At 32.2% G+C, this 19,877-nt stretch overlaps 3 protein-coding genes across 3 annotated transcripts; all 3 read right to left on the reverse strand.

The window, feature by feature from the left end:
• Window positions 1-742: 742 nt before the first annotated feature.
• LOC145623954 (STS14 protein-like) lies at window positions 743-1,472 on the reverse strand. Its single transcript, XM_081676872.1, has one exon. It carries the CDS (start codon window positions 1,351-1,353, stop codon window positions 835-837), a length of 519 nt encoding a protein of 172 aa, XP_081532998.1. The 5' UTR covers window positions 1,354-1,472; the 3' UTR covers window positions 743-834.
• Window positions 1,473-6,012: 4,540 nt separating this feature from the next.
• LOC145637365 (uncharacterized) lies at window positions 6,013-6,384 on the reverse strand. Its single transcript, XM_081688822.1, has one exon. The coding sequence runs from the start codon at window positions 6,382-6,384 to the stop codon at window positions 6,013-6,015; it is 372 nt and encodes a 123-aa protein (XP_081544948.1).
• A 6,890-nt stretch (window positions 6,385-13,274) lies between these two features.
• LOC145623960 (uncharacterized) lies at window positions 13,275-14,149 on the reverse strand. The gene has a single exon (XM_081676880.1). It carries the CDS (start codon window positions 14,013-14,015, stop codon window positions 13,503-13,505), a length of 513 nt encoding a protein of 170 aa, XP_081533006.1. The 5' UTR covers window positions 14,016-14,149; the 3' UTR covers window positions 13,275-13,502.
• Between the last annotated feature and the right edge of the window lie 5,728 nt (window positions 14,150-19,877).

Here is a 19,877-nt window from a genome sequence, read left to right on the forward strand (position 1 = left end):
AGCGTGATGAGCAATAATGTAGTACTTTGTATCACCTTTCTCATGTACGTGTAGTACTTAACGAGATGTTGGGCCGACCTTTTAAAACCCAATTAACGTCTTTGCTCGAAATGGGCCAACTTTCTTCATCAAAAGCTAAGATCATTGATCACCTCTAATTATACTCGTGTAGGAGCGTAGATCGACCATGATGAGACTAGATGTATGCAATATTATGTACAAAAACATAAAATAAGAAGATTCAAAGTCTGTTAATGTATGACATATATTTTCATACTCATGCAATATTGTGGATTTGTGGGTAGACTATTCTCCGGTTCAAATTTATTTGTAAAGGATATACGGAGTAGCTTATTGTACGACGACACTATTACAATAAAAATATGCTGAATTTAGTTAATGTTATTGAGTAGATTATCACTAGGGCACTACAAAATTTAAATTTAGTGGGACTAAGCTTAGCAATAATAAGGAATTGTGTGTTTATCAATGTTGCATTAAATTAAAATTTTGCATCAGCTTACAAATCCAGTCAAAATAAAACACTAAATTAAAAGACAAATTAACAATTTAACATAAGCATTATTTATTTACAATTCCTAGTCATCTTCCACGAGAGACAGATAGATCTAACACACAGCCCAAGAGGATGATTTACTCCGTATTAAAAAAAATTAATAAATAAAAAAATAAAAAAAAAAACTCAGATGTGATGAAATTAAAACGCAAATTAACATAAACCTCCATTTAAACTGCACTCACTAGAAATTAAAGTACAAATGTATTACATTATTCTTATCAAAACATTAGTACATTAATTCCACATTAGCTACCCTAATACGGACTTTCACCCTGCACATTTCCAGGCGGATTATAAAAGCAAACAATCAAACTCGTCCCATTTTTAACACAACTAGTTTGTGAACACCCCAACTCCATCGACTTCTTCCAAACCACTTGCGTGTACACCCCACACTGTCGGTTATCTTCGCACGAGTTTTTCTCGTGGTTATAATACTTCTTCTCCGCCACCCACGCGTCCACCGCTGTTTTGGGCCTAACCGAAGAACCTTGGGCCCACAGCTGATTCGCCCCGTACTTGATCTTGCTCTTGCTAAGGTCCGCAAATTGGCAGTTGAACTTGATCCTTTGGTACATCACTAAACGGGCCGTCGCGTTTTCCAGAATTGGGCTCCACTTGAGTGGGCCCACCCCAACTTGGGCCCGGGCTTGGTTGTGTGCATCTAAGTATTCTTGGGCTGGGCCTGATAACGGTGGGTGTGGTGGCGGTGCTTGGGCGTAGGCCGATGAGATGAACAAGAGAATCAGTAGAGTGGTTATAAGATGGACCATTGTATTTTGTTTTTATTGGATGAAAGTGATGATGATAAAAGGATAGTGGTATATTAATAAGATTTTTTTTGTCTGGTTGTATTTACGATTTTGTCCTTGGTTTGTTTTTGTTAAAGGGTATTTTTGTAATTTTGTAAAGGTGAATTATAGATGTGATAAAGATAAATGGTGCTGAAAAAGTTGATGGTACATTATATAGAGTTATCACGTGGGGGGTTCAAAGATTTGTGTCTTGATCACGTGCATGTAACGTTAGTGTAGCAGATTAGAATGTCAATGCTTAATTTCCAAGGAGTTTCATATTCAGTGATGATTGTCTAATGTCTAAACTCTAACATATAATATTAAGAGTAATTGTAGTGAAGAGGAGAAGTCTTTGTTTCATGTGTGTTGAATTGAAGTATCATAATAATTTATAGGATTATCCTGCTGAATGTTGATATTAAAGTGCTAACAGCTAATATTTGATACAGATAAGATACTGGATGAGGTCGGTTAAGCTACAATAATTGATACGGGACATTAGAGTTAGAGTTGATCATCAATAGATTGCACGACCCTCATAATAGTGCTTCTGCTAAGAGGTCGGAAAATTATACACAAGACTCTTTAAGAATATTGCAAACTATATTAAGTTTGAGAGGACTGTATTTGACGGATCATGAACCATGTATGAAATTTTATCACTCAACTTCTTAGCCTAGCGCCCTAACTCAAAGAGGCAAAAATAGCCCATAAAGTTTTTTAAAAAAATTGTATTTTTTTTTTATTTTATTAGCCCAAATTCAGATCTATAAGCCCAAATAGACAAATTTATAAGCCCAATTACTCTCAGTTAAATACCAAGTTACTTGAGCCCAACATCAGGCCCAATATTATAATGAGTTGTTGTTCTTATTTCCACATAACCAATAACTCTCCCTTCATAGTATTTAGTTGACACGATATGATCAGCATAGAGTTTTAGGCATATTAACTAACTGTAGTAGAGTTGATAATGCTGTAAACTTATTATTATGGTTAGCAGGAACTAGGAAGTGGTGATTTTGTAAAAAAATATTTTCATAGAAATACACCAAAAAGAATTGAGACCCAAAAATGTGAGAAATAACATACTAGTACTTGGTAACATTGATGGATCGTTTTCTTCATGAAAAAAACAAGTGTATCAAGACTATCAACTAAAAAAGAACGACCTTATTAGAAAATTGTGTCAATTTGAACGACTTTATAAGAAAAGTGTGTCAATTTGCTTAAAGAGGACACGGGAACTACGGTGTCAATACCACCGCCTTCCCTTCCGGTAGCTCCAAAGAATAGGGGCGAAAAGCGAGCTGCTGCCATGCTATCACTTAGTGATGAAATGTAAGATGTCGTTGACTAATCACAAAATATGTCAAATACAAAAACAAAAAAAAAAAAAAAAAATGTGAACGTGAGCTGATTCCTGAGCGTGTGCTACTAGGCGTGACAGATAAACATGCCAGCTGATTTAGGTTGGGGATTTCAGATTTTGTTTCTTTTATTTAATTTTTTTTATTTAACGACGACTTTGATTCCGCAAATCCCATTTTGCTACTTGGATTTTTAATTTCAACCATTTAAGATATTAATCATATAATATGGTCCTTGATTTATTATTAAGCAATCAATCAATTAATACAGCTACTTACTATACGTTGAGTAGATGAGTATTGTATAACATTACGGAGTATAAATTCTACATTACTAGAGTACTATACTAGTACGGAACTACTATTGTTTAGTAGTTTCTAATTTATTTTCGTTCTTATCTTACAAAAATGAAATTTCCATAATGATATCAAATGAAAAGAGTATAATATATACAAGTATATATGCACTTTTAATTTGTAGGGAATGTATACTAAAATGAAATAACTGTCAAAACGTTTTGACAGTTCGGTTTCGGTTCGGTTTGAAATCGGTTCGGTATTTAATCGGGTCGGTTTGGAATCGGTTTAATTGTCTCACGGGTCGGTTTTGGTTCGGTTTAAATAGTTATCGGTTCGATTCGGTTTCGGTTTATTCTTAAGCGGTTTTAATTCGGTTCAGGTTGTAAACGGTTCGGTGCAGACGGGTTGCGGTTTGTTAACGGTACGGTGTAAACGATTTTTATCCCGGTTCAAACAGTTTCGGGTTGGAAACGATTTCGGGTTAGAAACAGTTCGGTTCTTTTTTGGTTCAGTTTATAACTGGTTCAGTTCTTTTTCGGTTCAGTTTTAACTGGTTCGGTTCAGTTTATAACTGGTTCGGTTCTTCGATTACCACTTTAACGTTATTCATATCGGTTCCATTTCAAGTTTACTAAATTATAGTTGAATCTGAATTAAAACATAGCCTAATAGTATATTCATGTCACTAGCACACTCCCATCTTTATTTCATTATTACTCACAGAATCAATGTAATCATATGCTTAATAGTCTTTGTGAATTAATTTTATTTATTACGCCTTCAGTCAAGCCTTGGTACTTAATATTACAAGCTTTTTGTTCATTTGGTTTCATCACCTCAAATGTATACATGACTAGAGGCACTAATGTTGCTAATAGTTTGAGGCAGGGCCTGAGCCTGCTTGTTTTGCTCTTGTTTGTGAACACTGATTATCCTTAAGACCTTAATGAATGATTTGCCTTGCTATTTTAAAAAAAATATTCTAAGATTTCTAATATTTAATCCATTTAATTATATCCCCGTCAAAAAAAAAAAAATCCATTTAATTATATAAAAAAGTTTGTAAACGGTTCGATTTAGAAGCAGTTTGGTTCATAAACGGTTCGGTTTATAACCAGTTCGGTTTACAATCAGTTCGGGTTTTAAATGGTTCGGTGCAAACGGGTAGCAGTTTGCTAACGGTTCAGTGTAAGCGGTTTTTTTGCCAGTTTAAACGGTTTTGGGTTGGAACCGGTTTCGGGTTAGATACGTTTCGGTTCTTTTTCGGTTCGGTTTTCTTTCAGTTCGGTTTATATTCGGTTCGATTTGTTAACGGGTTCGGTTCTTATACGGTTTAACATTATTCGGGTCGATTCGGTTTCGGGTTTACTAAAATACGGTTCGGGTCGGTTTTCGGTTTCCAAAAAATCGGTTTTTAATCGGTTCGGTTCTCATTTGGGTCGGTCGGTTTCGGGCAGTTAAACGGTTTCGGTTTGAAATTTAACAGCACTAGAAATAACATACATATCATTTGTTCATTTCTATTAGGAAATTTTGACAATTACCACCTTCTGTTTAGTCCATTTTAGCAATTACCACTTTCTATTTTTTTATTTGAAAATTACCACCTTCTATTTTCAAAAACATCAAAAGTTACCACCTTCTTGCCTCCCAACTACCACATGACGTCATTTTGGGCTCATTCTTTCCCTTTCCTCCCTATTTCCCTCACATTTCTCATTCCTAACTCGATTCTCATTCCCCCTTTCACTTTTTTTCCCCTAAACAATCAAAAACACTTCAATTCACTCCTCCAAATCAAAATTGACGAACAATTATTGGTGATTTGGGGGAAAAAAGTGAAAGGGGAGATGAGAATCCAAATAGGAATGAGAAATGTGAGGGATATAGGGAGGGAAGGGAAAGAATGGGCCCAAAATGACGTCATGTGGTAGTTGGGGGGCAAAAAGGTGTTAACTTTTGATGTTTTTGAAATTAGAAGGTGGTAATTTTCAAAAAAAAAATAGAAGATGGTAATTGCTAAAATGGACACAACGGAAGGTGGTAATTGTCAAAATTCCCTTTCTATTAAAAGAGTTTAATAATAGTGCAAAAATAAGATAACCATAGTTATATACTTATATGTAATTCCAAAATCATCTATCTCTTTATTAGAAGCCTTTTAGTGTTAAACATTGTCAATTGGTGAAATGGCCTCTAAGTAATTTACACTAACTCGTCGCAAATTGAACTTTTCATGAGCTTATATACGTACAAGTACTAGGTATATGTACAATTAACTTGCTTGGTCATATAACCTAAAAGAAAATTAATCAATCTCGATTTGCATTAGCTAGAAGAACTAAAAATGAAACTAAAATGGGTCTATCAGTTTAACTTGTTAGCACAACCGATAATAAAATGTTGTTGAAACTAGTGTAACTAAGTAGTAGCTAGGAATTATATGAAAGATCTTACTCTATATCATTATATTGTACTAAAATTATGTATTTAAAGAGAATTACTCAATAAGGGTGATCAAAATGTTGATAATAAGATTCTATATCAAATTTAAGTAGGTATTGTCATGTGCATCTATCTTATTTACTCGGATATTGTATTTGTAATAATTAATTCTAAGTCCATATTTGTTGCAGAGTAAAACTCAGTATGCTTGCAATTAGGAAATAAATCTGATTCTGATCCGATTTGCAATGATTTAAAGAGGTTTATAGCTAGCCAAAATTGGATTTAACTCACCATAGTCATCTATTCTGTACTAGTGGCAATTTAAGAGCTTATAATTACGAGTAGGTGAATAGCAAGATTGTTTATGATGAACGATCCAAAAAAAGAATAAATACAAAGAAATATGGTAAACATAACTGCACTACATAATATACATCATCCTAATAAATCTGAGTTAAACAGTCCAATCAAATAGAACTACTACAAAAATAAAGAAAAAAAAAAAAAAAAAGACTAATCAAACAACAGCATAATGCCTAAAAGACAGCTGAAGATCATGAATAGAAAGATTAGAACTAGCCTTAACAGCAAGGTCACACAAATCCTCAAGCGAAAACAGCTTATTCTGTTGAGCCTTAGACAACAGAAAATACAAACCAGGCCGAAGCTCTTCAGGTTCAGGCACATTCGTAGGGTACGCATCAATAGACATCGTATTGGAGCTGCATAAGAAGCAACCAGGGTTACAAGACAGTATCTGTTCAGCACATATAGGCGGCTCGAACTCCTTCACTCGACCATCTAAATGAATCACTTTGATCACCTTTGCACCCGGTCTCTTACCAGACTTTCTTCCGTAGTTCCTTTGAGACGAAACACATCCACCCATTTTAAGTTTGAGAGAAAATAATGTACGAAATTTGTAAGAAATATTTTCGTTAATTATGTAGCAGTAGTAATATATATTAAGGTGTTACAGAGAGTTGAATCTAAGGCCGGTAATTAAGGACGATTGATGATATGTGATTATAGAATAAATTAATGAAAGTGGAGTAGTTGCCTGTAAGATTGGAATTTACTCAATAGCATTAATCTGCATAATAATAATCATATAATTATATTGGTGTGTCTTCTTCCTTAGATTAATGTTGCACGATTTGGGTAGACATTGTCAGATTCTTAATTAGCCTGACTCAGCATATTTATAGGAAATTGTTTTCGGGTGGGTTTTTGGGGTACTCGGGTTGACCCGACCCGTTTTTGTTGAGTCCAATAAGAGCTAGATTTTAAAAAATGATTTTAACATAGTTTTGCATGGACCAGTTCGTCATTCAAGTGGGTTAGGCCCAGTCAATTTTTTTGGTTTTTTATTTTTCTTTGTTTGAGTTTGAAACTATTTGATTCATAATAAATTAGAATAAAGTACAATTGTGCTTCATTGATCTAGCTTGCCCTAGATATTAAGATTTGGAATTGAGCTCTTTTAGTCAAGAATTGAATTAGAGGCATTGATTAATATGAGTATTAATGTACACATCAACTTTACTCAAATTGACCATATAGGGGTTATATAAATTGATGGTAGGATTTTTTTTTTTTTTTTTTTGGGAACAACAATGTATAGTTTTTATTGTAACTTCATAAAGGTTTTCAAACACACAATTATTATGCAAAAAAGTATAATCCTAGATATCAACCATCAACTTAAGCTTTTGGTTCAACACAATTCAGCTCAACTCCATTTATTAGTTCAATTTAGACATTCATTTTAGTTCTATTCATTTCGGTTCAATTTAATCGTTTCAATGCAGTTTAGTTTAACTTTATTAGCTCCACTCAATCAAGAGAGCAAGGGCCAAACAAATGGGACTTCCTTTGAAAATTTGATTTTCTGTATTCAGCAAAACAATATCTTCCACACCCTATAAAATTAAATGTTTCATTCATGGGAAAAAACTAATGGATAGAAATTTTACTCTTCTATCTAGTCTAAACCACCAAGAATTTAATCTAGTTTCCTCATTTGGTGACAAAGGTCTATTAACATACTAGTCTGATGGTGGGAATCAGGTGCCTACAAAATTAGCTGGCTTCTTAATTACAACTTTTAAGAACCACAAATTCCTTTGATTTTAATTTGCAAGACCCACAATCATGTTGTTTATTATCCAGGTTGAAGGACACATCATTATCAGGTCCAATTCAATGATTTTGAATCATGTATGTATGGTGTGTAGTGTGCTACTTTCTCTAGGTGTTTAGCAATAAATTCATATATCAATGATTAGAAGCCGGGGCTCACTCCATGGCCCTGCGCGTCTAGATGTGGGAGCTCGCTTAATGCATTGGCTTCGCTTTGTGGCCTTGAGTTGTGGGTTGGTAAGGGGGGTTGAGGGCTAAGATTATTTCAAATCAATCGTCGCCAAAGCGACAACATTATAGGAGAACCCACATTTGAATGATATTACGTGTTTTAATTTTTATATTTTGTTTGGACGGAAATCCAGCTCATAATAATTCATTCATATTCCTACACGGATCACCTAAGACGACTCCAATCGAGTGACCAATTGTATTTAATACACACCCAATAATCTTTGAGTCGGCCCCGGATGATACAAGTAGGGATATACATTACAGGATAATGGATACTATCATACAAGAGTCAAGAAAAGTAATCAATTAATCACAAATAAGAGTATGTGACTAGAGTTGTTTTTCCATGTCATTGATTTTATATATGTTATAATGGTCTAGGATGAGCCGCGGTTCCACATCAGTCATCACTGTCATGACTTCATGAGTAGCCCTTTCGTTACAGAAAATTCTGTGTTGCATCTTTAACTGCTCTAGCTAGGGTTTTAATACTTCTTACGCAGTTTTTGTGTTATCTTTTGTGTTATAAAGGATGAACTACAGCTGGAGTGATCAATATTGAAATATGACCACGGCCCAACAAATTCTTTGGTCCACAAATTTGTGGGAAAAGTTAACCCCTAATATAGTTTATTAGTCCATTTATTCAAGTCATTTATTCAAGTTATTGACAGTTTCTCAATTTTATCCATCACACTTCAATTACAAATAGTAGTTACATGTACATCATTTGTGTTGGGACCAACTCAACCAAAAGCTTAAGCTGATGGTTGAGGCCCAGGAATATGTTTTATTTTAAAGAAGTAATAGGTCTTTATCTTTATGAAATACTCCGGAATTATATCATCTTCTTTGATTAATATAGGACGCTTATATTTGTTGTTTGGTGATAATAGATTTATACTCTGTACAAACTTAAACAAAAAAAAATGATTTAAAAAGTCGATTTTTGAACCTTTTGTATGTAACCAATAAAAGTGGTTGTCTTGTTGAGAGGAATTCTATCACATTCCTAACGAGTGAGAAGGTAAAATTCCAAAACAATAGCAAAAAAAACCCTTAACTATCAACAAAAAACAACAAATCTTGACTATATATGTTCACATTACATGTAATGATATCCAAGAGAATTTTTACAACTTGAAGAATCTAATTTCCTCCACACATAATCATAGGCTTTCGAGGAATATTCAAAGAAACCGTAAGTTTGAGGCTCTTAATTAAGCTTATACAATGAAGATTCAAAGAAATTATGTACAGTACTTGTATCATACGGATAATTTGGATTTTGTTTTTGTTAGAAATTAAAGGGCACGTTAATTGACTGAATTTAACACAAAAACTTATGAATGGGTCCGGTCTTTGAGAGCAATATGGTAATTGTACTTGTATAATTTTATGGACCAGCTTGAGATGGATCAGTTTTAGAACTATACTTGATGTTTGATTTGATGTTGTTCTCAATCCACGCAATGTTGTGTAGATTTGACGTTTTGATTTTCTGATGTTTTTCCTCTACATTGTGCATCACAGCTCTCACTCGGCTATTAAGTTTCGACCTCATTTTCTTATCCTTGTAAACGGAGTAAGAATTTCATAAACATGTTTACATTGGTTGCTTGAGTTAGTCGCGTAGTTGGTAACTCATAAATAATTTAAGATGTTTAATAAAACTAAAATTAATAACTTGCTAATATTAACTCCATGTTATGTAAAATGGCCTAGTCGTCCTTAAAGATTATATTAGTGTTGTCACGTTTTATTTCTGTTATAATTACAAGGTTACTATTATATGTAATGGACAAGAGCATAATTCAATGAATACATAAATAGAGCTAATACTAATGTGCAAATAAACACTATTTGCTAGCTATAAGACACACACATAAAATCATAAATAGTACTGAAGCAGTGATGAGACGCTGATAAATGACAATTGGAGACAAGCCACCTACTCAAAATACCCATGCATATTGATTATTGATTATCATTGTTCTATAGTACCAAGCATTTTTGTAAATGTTGGTCATCTAGCCAAAGAATTCAAAGATTTAGACATGCTTTCGACCCACATTTGTCTAATTGTCTTCCCTTTTTTTTTTTCATTAAGGGGAACGCAAACAATTTCATAGCTTGTGTCTACTTTACATTGCAAAGGAAAATGTACGTATAATGTTGTAGAGGATGCTCAAGTCAGCCAACCTAAGAGGTTACTTACGTTATTTACTCGCGAAATTATTTTGATTCATACTACCTCCGTTATAGGTTATGTGCAACGATTTGACATAAAGCAGAGAGGAAAAATGTCTAATCGTTGCACATAATCTGTAACGGAGGTAGTAATAAACTAGCCACCAGTTAATAATTTTTAGTAGTTTTTCCTATAGAAAGAAAATACGCTGTATCAAATTAAAATCTCACACATGCCAATCTAAATGAGTTGAGCACACAATGCCTTTAAATTTGAAATGCATGCTGCCTCAAGTGTCTTCGGTAGGAATTGATCCCACAACGTTATGACTTAATGAGATACAATCCTTACTATTAGCCTAAGTGATACTTAATGTGAGCGGTTATACGGAAGACCCATGCTGCATTCACACTTTAAACCCAACGGGCTCTCGTGCAAGGGGGCGTGATAGAGAATGAAACATAATCTTAGGCCTCAACCAAAAGCTTACCAGGTTTATGATTTATACTCTATCAGTTTCTCTTGAACCGTCTTAATCATGTACAATAGTAAGAACCAATAGCATTACCCTATTGTAGTTTACATGATGATGATGTAGACCCTTGTACACCAACTGGTCTATCCAATTGATCAATAAAACAGTCCTAATTTTATCCAATATCTACTCCGACTAGTCCGATCCATCCATAGTTGATTAATCTTTTGTACTCGTGATAAATAAAAAGCAAAAGATAAAATGTACGTAAACATAAAAGTCCGTGACTACAGTCTACAGCATGCCAGCTTATACAAATGAAAATAGGACGAACTCAAATGATTCAATTCATATAAACTAAATTCAAGTCCATAATACGTTGAAGAAAGCTGGAATCCACTATAATAATCTACTAGTAATAGTTCATCGTTCGTCATTCATCATCAATTCCAAGAATTTGCTATACTATTTATTGGCAATGCTAAATTGCAATGGTCCCGTTATAATTTGTCTTATTTTGCTATTTTCGGGAATAAACTTAATGCTCTTGTACCAATCTTTTTCTACTTGAGTATGTCGTATGTACCAGTAGCTTTGTAGCATAGTATAGGACGATCGATAATACAAATTATTATACAAGTAGGAGTAGATTTTATTGTGAATGAATTGAGACGTTGGAATTCGAATCTTACTCTTAGATATTGAGCTAGCTCAGTAGCTGTAGCCAGTAGGGTAATTGATCTCTATCTTATTTAAATATCTTTATATTCTCATTTTTTTGTTAGATTAGATTGCATGTTTGAGGTATGATCCTCCTAAATAACACATGTAAGTGTTCCACACTTCCACATTAGTGAAAGATGAGAGGATTAAAAACTTTACTAGTATACGAAGTAAATTGAAGGGGTTGCTAATCTGATCTTAGGGTCCGTTCTTTTCAGCATAATTTCAGTTCAGTTCAATTTAGCTTTTAATTTTCTTCTCTCATAAACAATTCATTTCAGTTCAATTCATCTTCAATCAGTTCAGTTCAGTTCAGCAAATCAAGTGGTGGAATTATACTTGACTATATATATTATAGTCTTCATTGCCCCTTATTCAAGTCAATTATAGTATAAACTAGATTGCATGCTAAAATCTAATATACAACCGTTAATAACTACTATTAAAAATGAAGTTAACAATTCAGGTATGCAACTACATTTGTCGAACAAAGGGTTTGTAAATTCATATTGAACTTCCAGCTCAAATACAAGAGTTCAATTTGAATTGCATCTTATAACCGCCTCACCAAATAAGATTTATCCAATAGCTCCACCAAAATATAAAAACATGACAAATAATTTTATTTAGCGTTTCATTCTACTCAATAAAATACTTTGTTTTTTATTTTTAATTAGGGTATGTTCTCATTTACTCAACTGAACTGAATTGAACTTATTAGAGCTAAATTAAACTGAATTGAACTCAACTGAACTGAACTGAACTGATTAGAGCTGAACGAACTGGACTGAATATTTTATAAGAGAAGGAAATTAGGAGCTGAACTGAACTGAACTGAAATTATTAGAGTTGAATTGAACTGAACTTATTGGAGCTGAACTGCACTGAATTGAACTGAAAATAATCGTATCAGAACAAGCCCTTAGTAATGTTTTCACTTGCAACCACACTTGTTCTTGTTTCATATCAAAATTATGTCCATTTATGTGCATAAAATCATAAATTTACGCATGCTTCTTGAAAATGTGAAAAACGAAATATGGGATAAATTTTGAAGGACGGAGGGAGTAATTTTTACAGTAAATCAGTGACCACATGTATGATCTCAACCGATTACATTTTCTTCCTTTTATATTGTGTAATTGGCCGGAATATTTCTAACAATAACGAATTGCATGTGAACATGCATTCAACCATAACTACTTACCAGATATTATTAGGTGTGCTAATTAAGTGAAATTAAAGTTATTAGGTATGTTAATTATTAATCTATAGCATTTGTTAAATAATGTGTCCACCATGTTGGATATATTACCCAATTACATGCATAGAGGATTAGAGGGGGACCAGGGTACAATCGGTGGTCCGGGCATTATGTGTATCTAATGTATGATTTCATTAATCATTAATTACAAGTTGTAACTATCGATAACATGCATTTATCGTCTTTTTAGTATACGATTATATATTCTTAATTAAGTTAATATTATAAACCAAGTGTATTATTATATATGAATCGTTCTTAATAATCATTGAAACTATACTTATTTTATAGTTTTTGAGTTTATCATTAGCTTAAGAATTGAGTAAATTGTTTTAATACATTGCCGGTAACGTTAATTTAGGCAAGAATAATGCATGTTGTATTCTAAAATACCCTTCTTTTTGTTTTTCGGTCCCCTTTCCAGTTTGGCAAAATATAAATATACTAAAATTAAATCCAATTTAATACTCCGTATCATTAATAACAACAATAAAAGTTAGTCGCGTAATAATTTGTGATTGGCTAAAATAAACCATCATAACTCGAAAGGACTTGAATACTATATCATCTACAGGTAAACTTTGAATTTCGAACGTCTTAAACTCGAGTTAATGCTATGTTTATGTGAATAATCTTGCAACTATTCCAACTGTCCAAGGACTTTTCAAAAAGTTGTTAGAAAAGTTTCATTAGAATATGCAGTTTCCATTTTAGTAATTTACTATAGTAAACTAATCAAAATTCCCGTAATTCTGGAAAATGAACCATATATACGACAAAATAATCAAATAGTTGAGTACTTGAGTAATTTCACTTAAATTAATCCAATAACGAACAAAATTGTGGGCTAATCTAAACCATCCATGATCAAAATTGGTAAATTGAACCACTAATCATCTAATAATTATACAATTAATCAACCTATTTACACAAATCTAATCTAAAATTCTCATTCCCAATTTTGATTTGCATTCCAATTTATTCAGGAATTGCGCTTAAATTACCCACAGAAATCATTCTCCTTCCATTAATCCCATTACTCCGGTTTCGATTCCCAATATTTTTCATTCTTCTGCCAGCAGCGGACCCTACGTCCGCTACCTTGGCAGAAGATCTCTCTTCTTTCTCCCCACCCCCGAAAAACCCACCCTTCTTCCGACAGCCGCACTTCCCCCCAGCGCGGCTCTTCAAAAGAGCCGCGTTTGCTTTAACAGCGAGCGCCGCCATATCCTCCGCGTGAAGGGGACGGCTAAGTTTAGCCAATGGTAGCGCAAAGTAAAGCTGTCCGGGCTGAAGCTCGTCTTCAGCCCGAACAGCGGAAACAAATCCATCAAAATCCATCTCATCGGAATTACAAATGAACACATTGGGATCCTTGGAAAGAAGATATGAAGCTCTAACAGGGTAGGAGAATTCTTCTAGTCTTCCATCTTCTAGTATAAGCTTTGCTGTTGCGACTGAGGTCGATTCACAAGACGAACATATACCCATAATTGTATAATAAGATTGTTATCACAATGAATTCTCTCTTTTAGTTGTTGTAATTGTAGTAGTACAATAAAATGTTCAAAGGTTTGTAAATGTTGTTTTTTTTTTTTTTTTTTTTTTGAGTTGGGAAATGAATGGTAATGAGGGAAAGATGAGAAAGGGGGTATATATAGAGGAAGGAATGGAGGAGAGAGAAAAGAAGAGTAGACGTGAGGAGGAAGGAGGGGTGGGGTGGGGTGGGGTGGGGTGGGGTGAGGAAATAGTGACAAGCTGGAAATAAGTTGACGCCAGGGTGTATGTAATCGAAATTTGTTTAGCAGTAAAAGTCGTATGTACTGTAGTAGAGATTTTTTAGCATTACTCTTTTTTGGATTTTAAATTTTAAAACATAAATTAAATACTACTCCGTACTCCATAGGAAATACGAGTATTTTTATACATTTTGATTTTTGACATTACTCTGTACGGAGTACATTTCACAGACAAACTTCCTTCATATTCCATACAAATTACTCGTATTTTTTTAGTTGACAAACAGTCTAGCTAGTTAACACTTTTCACAAACTTCTCAATGATAAATCATACGAGTATTTTCTACTCATATTACGAGTAATATATATGGAATTGTGTTTAAATTGTCTCAATATAAATTTAATAAGGAGTGATATTAACTGTTTATAACTTTACATGTTATATTTTGGAGCAAACTTTTAAGTGTTGATAATAATTATAGATATTAATTGTTAAAAGTAATCATTGGTAAATATGATAAAAATCTGTGTCAACTAAAAAAGAATTGGGAAAGTAGCCGAACAAAATATTGATGGTTTCTTTAATTTGAACCATGCACATTTATATACGGAGTAAATTTATATTTTCGCATATTTGACACATTGACACATCATTAAGTTATTGTGAGTATTAGGGTGTTTATTTGGCTGTTACTGGTCAATAAATAATTATACTTACTAATTAAGTAATTCAATTAAGTAATTATGTCTACAGTACGAATTGGGGAAAAACAATTTAGGGAAATTTTTTTTGGATATTTTGGGTATTTACTATTCTGTGATGGTAACGTATTGACGACAAAGGATATAATTATGTAGATGATGTAACAGAGAAGTTACCAAGAAGATAAGGGTTGAAACTGTAGAACTTTCTTACAAATTTTAAGTTTTGATTGTTCACACACTTTTTTTTGTACTTACATAGCATATGTGATCAAAGATTTCAAAAATTAAGTTCTAGCACGTAATTATGTGCGTGTTTAGGATTACTAAATGAGATTTAAAGTTTAAGTTCTTCATCAATATTAAACATAATTACTAAATTGCCTAAATCCATCATGTAGGTCCATAATTTTATTCAGCTAAATGGTTGATATACCTTCAATTAGTGGTTATATGTTGATAAAATATTAAAAGTAAAAAAAAGTTTAATTTATTTTGCTAATGTTGCATGCCAGGGAATTTTTATATAACAATGATGTAGGGCATGTTCACATTTACTGAACTGAATTGAATTGAATTGATTGGAGCTGGATTGAACTGAACTGAAATGAATTGAAATGAATATTGTAAGAGAGAGGAAAATTATAAACTAAACTGATAAACTGATTGGAGCTGAACTGGATTGAACTGAACTGATTAGAGCTGAACTGAACTGAAATTAAGTAAATGTGAACAGACCCTAATCATGAATTTTAATATATTTTAGCATTTTGCATGCATGAACTAAGGTATATATATACATGTGAGTACGAGACTATACTATTTAAAACGGGGCGATATTCTGTTCACTCTAAATTTATTTAATGGCCTAATAGACAATAAGAGGTTGTGTTTTTAAATAATGTTATCATGATAAAATAGGTGACTTGTAAACATTTTTAATATGATTTGATTTTTTTTTTTTTTAATATTTGTTTTAATTGGGTGTCAAAATCGACTATAGGAATAAATACACACTATGTATTGAAATATATAAACTATGGCATGTTAGATTAATTTCATATGCATTTCGAAAAAAATAATTATCTTTAATTCGTAATTTATGTTAAAGCATAAATCATATAAAGAGTATTTGATAAACTTTAACTTCTTGAGGAACTATGTATGGAACAACTACAAGATTGAGGGCAAAATAAACTTTCAAATGTGAACTGTAGTTTGTTTGTTGAACAAAAATTAGAGTCCGTTCACATTTACTTAATTTCAGTTCAGTTCAGTTCAGCTCCTAATTTCTCTCTCTCATAAAATATTCATTTCAGTTCAGCTCAGTTGAGTTCAGTTCAGCTCTAATCAATTCAGTTTAGTTCAGTAAATATGAACATACCCTTATTTAATTAATTTGGCAAGGAGTATTCATTAAAATCAAATTTTTATTGTAAATATCATCATAAAATTCAACCGATCAATGAATTAATAATATTAGTTTCAAATAAATTCCAACAAATTTGCTCAATTTTTTAGATAACAAAGAACTTTCCACATAAGACGCACTTTAATTTGTTTTATATTTTCTCTAGAACGTAAAGACAAACACCGGATAAATGTATCGTAACTCTAAACATTACATTTCATACTGTAATACATTAATATAAAACGAATAGAAAATCCCATTTTAAAAATCGCTCATATACAACCATACATAACGCATAATTAAGAACTATCGATGGATCCGATCCTGACATTAATGTCCTAAATGACAAGCTACAAAATTGCACAAACACTTATATTTGTCGAGTTCCAACTTCCAATATATAGCTTGGATCCTTCACCCTCAGTGCTCACACTCACTCTCTGCAACTCACATTTAAGTGTATTAATTAAATTAATTTGAACACGTAACGCATAAAACCGAAAAAAATTAAAGTAGTACATGTATTTCATGGTATAACATGTAACGCGCTAATCCATTGGTACCACTAACCTAAAGAGGGATAACTTTCACGTGATATAGGTCCCAAGACACGCTACTTAAACCATGGGACTCCTAATATTAATTACACTATTCTTTATACTTAAAACCACCCAAAAAATTAAGCCAGTTTTACAAATAGCTGTTTGTCATGAGACTTTTGCACCTTATTTCCCCGACACTTAACAAACATTACTAAGTTGTATTATCCTCGCTTTTAATCCACTGTTTTTATTCCTTAAGTTTTATGTTTTGCGACTGATACAAGAAAAATATAGGAAGAACAACGTTAAATACACACACGCATGACACATATTTACGTGATTCACTAACAATGTAATAGCAAACGAGGGAGAATCTTATCATTTTGAGGAAATAAAGGTTATATAATGGATTAGGTTAGAAGTCTTAGAATATTTAATTTTATTAGTGCTATGAAAAGTGAAACATAAATGGAAAAGACACTAAAAATAGGTAAATAGGTTTTAATACTTTAATTCATGAAAATCAATGATTATTCCGTAATAGGTTACATAAGCCACTAATTAAGCGTAATCCGTTACATAAGCCGCTTTTTAAAAACAATGGGCGTTCTTATTAGACTAATACTCCTAAGTGAGTGATTACCAAGTATCAAATGGAAATTGAACGGCAAGAAAAAATAGTCAAAAAGTTTATAGGATAAAGTATGAATTTATGAAAGCAACATTTTATTGCCTTTTATGTAATAAAGTAGTAGAGTCAAGCTTATAATTATATGAGATTACCTTTCTTGCCTCAACGAAGCTTCAACGTAAGTAAGAATGTTGCGCAATATAATGAAATCACGTTTTGGTACGGCTATAGTGGAAACTTTTTACAAAGGAAAAATACAAGTACATCATAAAAATACGGCGTAACAAAATTTATGTAGTTAGAATAAGATTTGCTTTTTTTATTTTTTATTTTTATGTATTTTTTGTAATAATTTAATTTTAATAATGTACTCCGTATCATTCTTTTCTTTTCTTTTTTGTACGAAGATCATGTAAATGCACTTTTTCTAGCTACTTAATGCATCACCTCTTTTTTCTTCAATTATTGTTGAGAAAGTATAAGGAGGAGGAAAATTGGTATGAAGCATGAGATGCTTTAGTGTGGAAGTTTATTGTTTTATATAATAAAATAAAGATCTTCAGGATTAATTAAAGATTTATACTGATAAGATTAAAATTATATATTAGTTGACTTAAGATAAGCATTACAGTATCGAATTTGATACTTCATCTATCTGTCACAAAAATAAAATAGTCCACATGTGAATAGGAGGGTACATAAATTAAGTGAAATATTTTAAATTCGTTAAAATATTGTATTATCCCTTCATTATTTAAAATTTCACATCTAATCTCCATCATTTTTTTTTTTGAATTCTTAGTTGGATGAGTACAGTTAACATGAGATGAATTCTTACTTTAAATTGAATGAGTATAATTAGCATGAGATGAAATTATATATACATTTAATTTAATGAGAAACAACAAATTAATTGACGTAATTTGAAACAGCATAAGGATTAAGGGAGCGAGTAGTACATCATATGAACATAATTTACTCTAGTACGCTTTAATTTTAGTTATTTTCATATTTGTTTACTTGTTCTAAGCTCGGAGTTTATTTATACGACGTGTTTATCTTGAATTAAGGCATGTTCTATTCATTTCCGTTTAAATTCAGTTTAATTCAGCTCCAATAAGTTCAGTTCAGTTTCTAATAACCTTCTCTCATAAAATATTCATTTTAGTTCAGATCAATTCAGCTCAGTTTAGTAAATCAGAACAAGCCCTTAGTCTTTCTCTTTTTTCTCTTAAACCACAAATCGGACAATTAAGATATTTTGTGCAAGTAAGTACGTAGTGCATGTGTAACATTATAAGGTAACTATATTATGCAAAATATAATAAATTTAGATGGATATAGAGTATTAGAATATGATCATTTTGCAATAGAGTAGAAGTTGCAATTATATTCATACCACAAGCTCCAATAAAGGATGGCAAAGATTAAAGATAAATCATAATATAGTCATGAAGTTCCCTAAGTAATGTTGTAACATTCGTACCTTCTAGGCCGCCCTTAGACAATTCTACTAGTAGTAGACCTAGTAGTAGATAAGTAAAGAAGTGCTCAACAACATGGATTAATTCCATCAAGTCGTATATAATAGGATTGAATCAGTAAATGAATACAAGTTGAAGTCGGTAAAATTCAACGATTCTCGTCTCACCGGCTAATTCTGCTCATCTTATCGTTTAACTGTCCGAGCATGTGCATCGATATATTTATTCAAGTCAATGCATTGGATATTTAAATCATAAGTGAAGTAAAATTTAACATTTTTTTGGCTATATTTTGGGTCTTTCGAAAATTTATCATAATAAGAAAAAATTTATTGAACTCCTCTTCTATTAATGTACTTGTCTTTAATGTTTAAAATGTATGGACGGACTATAATTTTCACCCTTATTTTTTATTTTTTGAAACACAAAAATAGAATCTAACAGTAGCGTCACACAATACGTAACTTGTACTATCTATAATTTTGATATTGCAACATTTGCACTTTTCACGTTATTGACACATTCATCAGTTTAATTGCTTGCTTGCTACATAGTTTTAGAATTGTGAATTGAATTGAGTAATTTATTATGTAAGTGGAATTTGTTAGGGATTAAAAACTAATATACAGAGTAAAAGAGATAGTGAAAATACAAAAATTGACGTTTCTACACGAAATTTATTAAATTCTATCGATTTTCTATATGCTATTGGACTTGCTTCGTTCTCTCGTTTGTATTATTTGACGTGCATCTTTTATCACTTTTATTTGTCTCTAATTAATATAAAATAAAAATTATATATATAAAAAACTGATAATATTAAAATATACTAACGTACAATAAT

Source organism: Chenopodium album, chromosome 1 (assembly GCF_948465745.1).
Source record: "Chenopodium album chromosome 1, dcCheAlbu1.1, whole genome shotgun sequence".
Taxonomy (NCBI): Eukaryota; Viridiplantae; Streptophyta; class Magnoliopsida; order Caryophyllales; family Amaranthaceae; genus Chenopodium; species Chenopodium album.

Bases quoted from the DNA above. Each gene is read 5' to 3' on its own strand.
- LOC145623960 (XM_081676880.1), bottom strand. From the start codon at position 14,015: ATGGGTATATGTTCGTCTTGTGAATCGACCTCAGTCGCAACAGCAAAG.
- LOC145623954 (XM_081676872.1), bottom strand. From the start codon at position 1,353: ATGGTCCATCTTATAACCACTCTACTGATTCTCTTGTTCATCTCATCG.
- LOC145637365 (XM_081688822.1), bottom strand. From the start codon at position 6,384: ATGGGTGGATGTGTTTCGTCTCAAAGGAACTACGGAAGAAAGTCTGGT.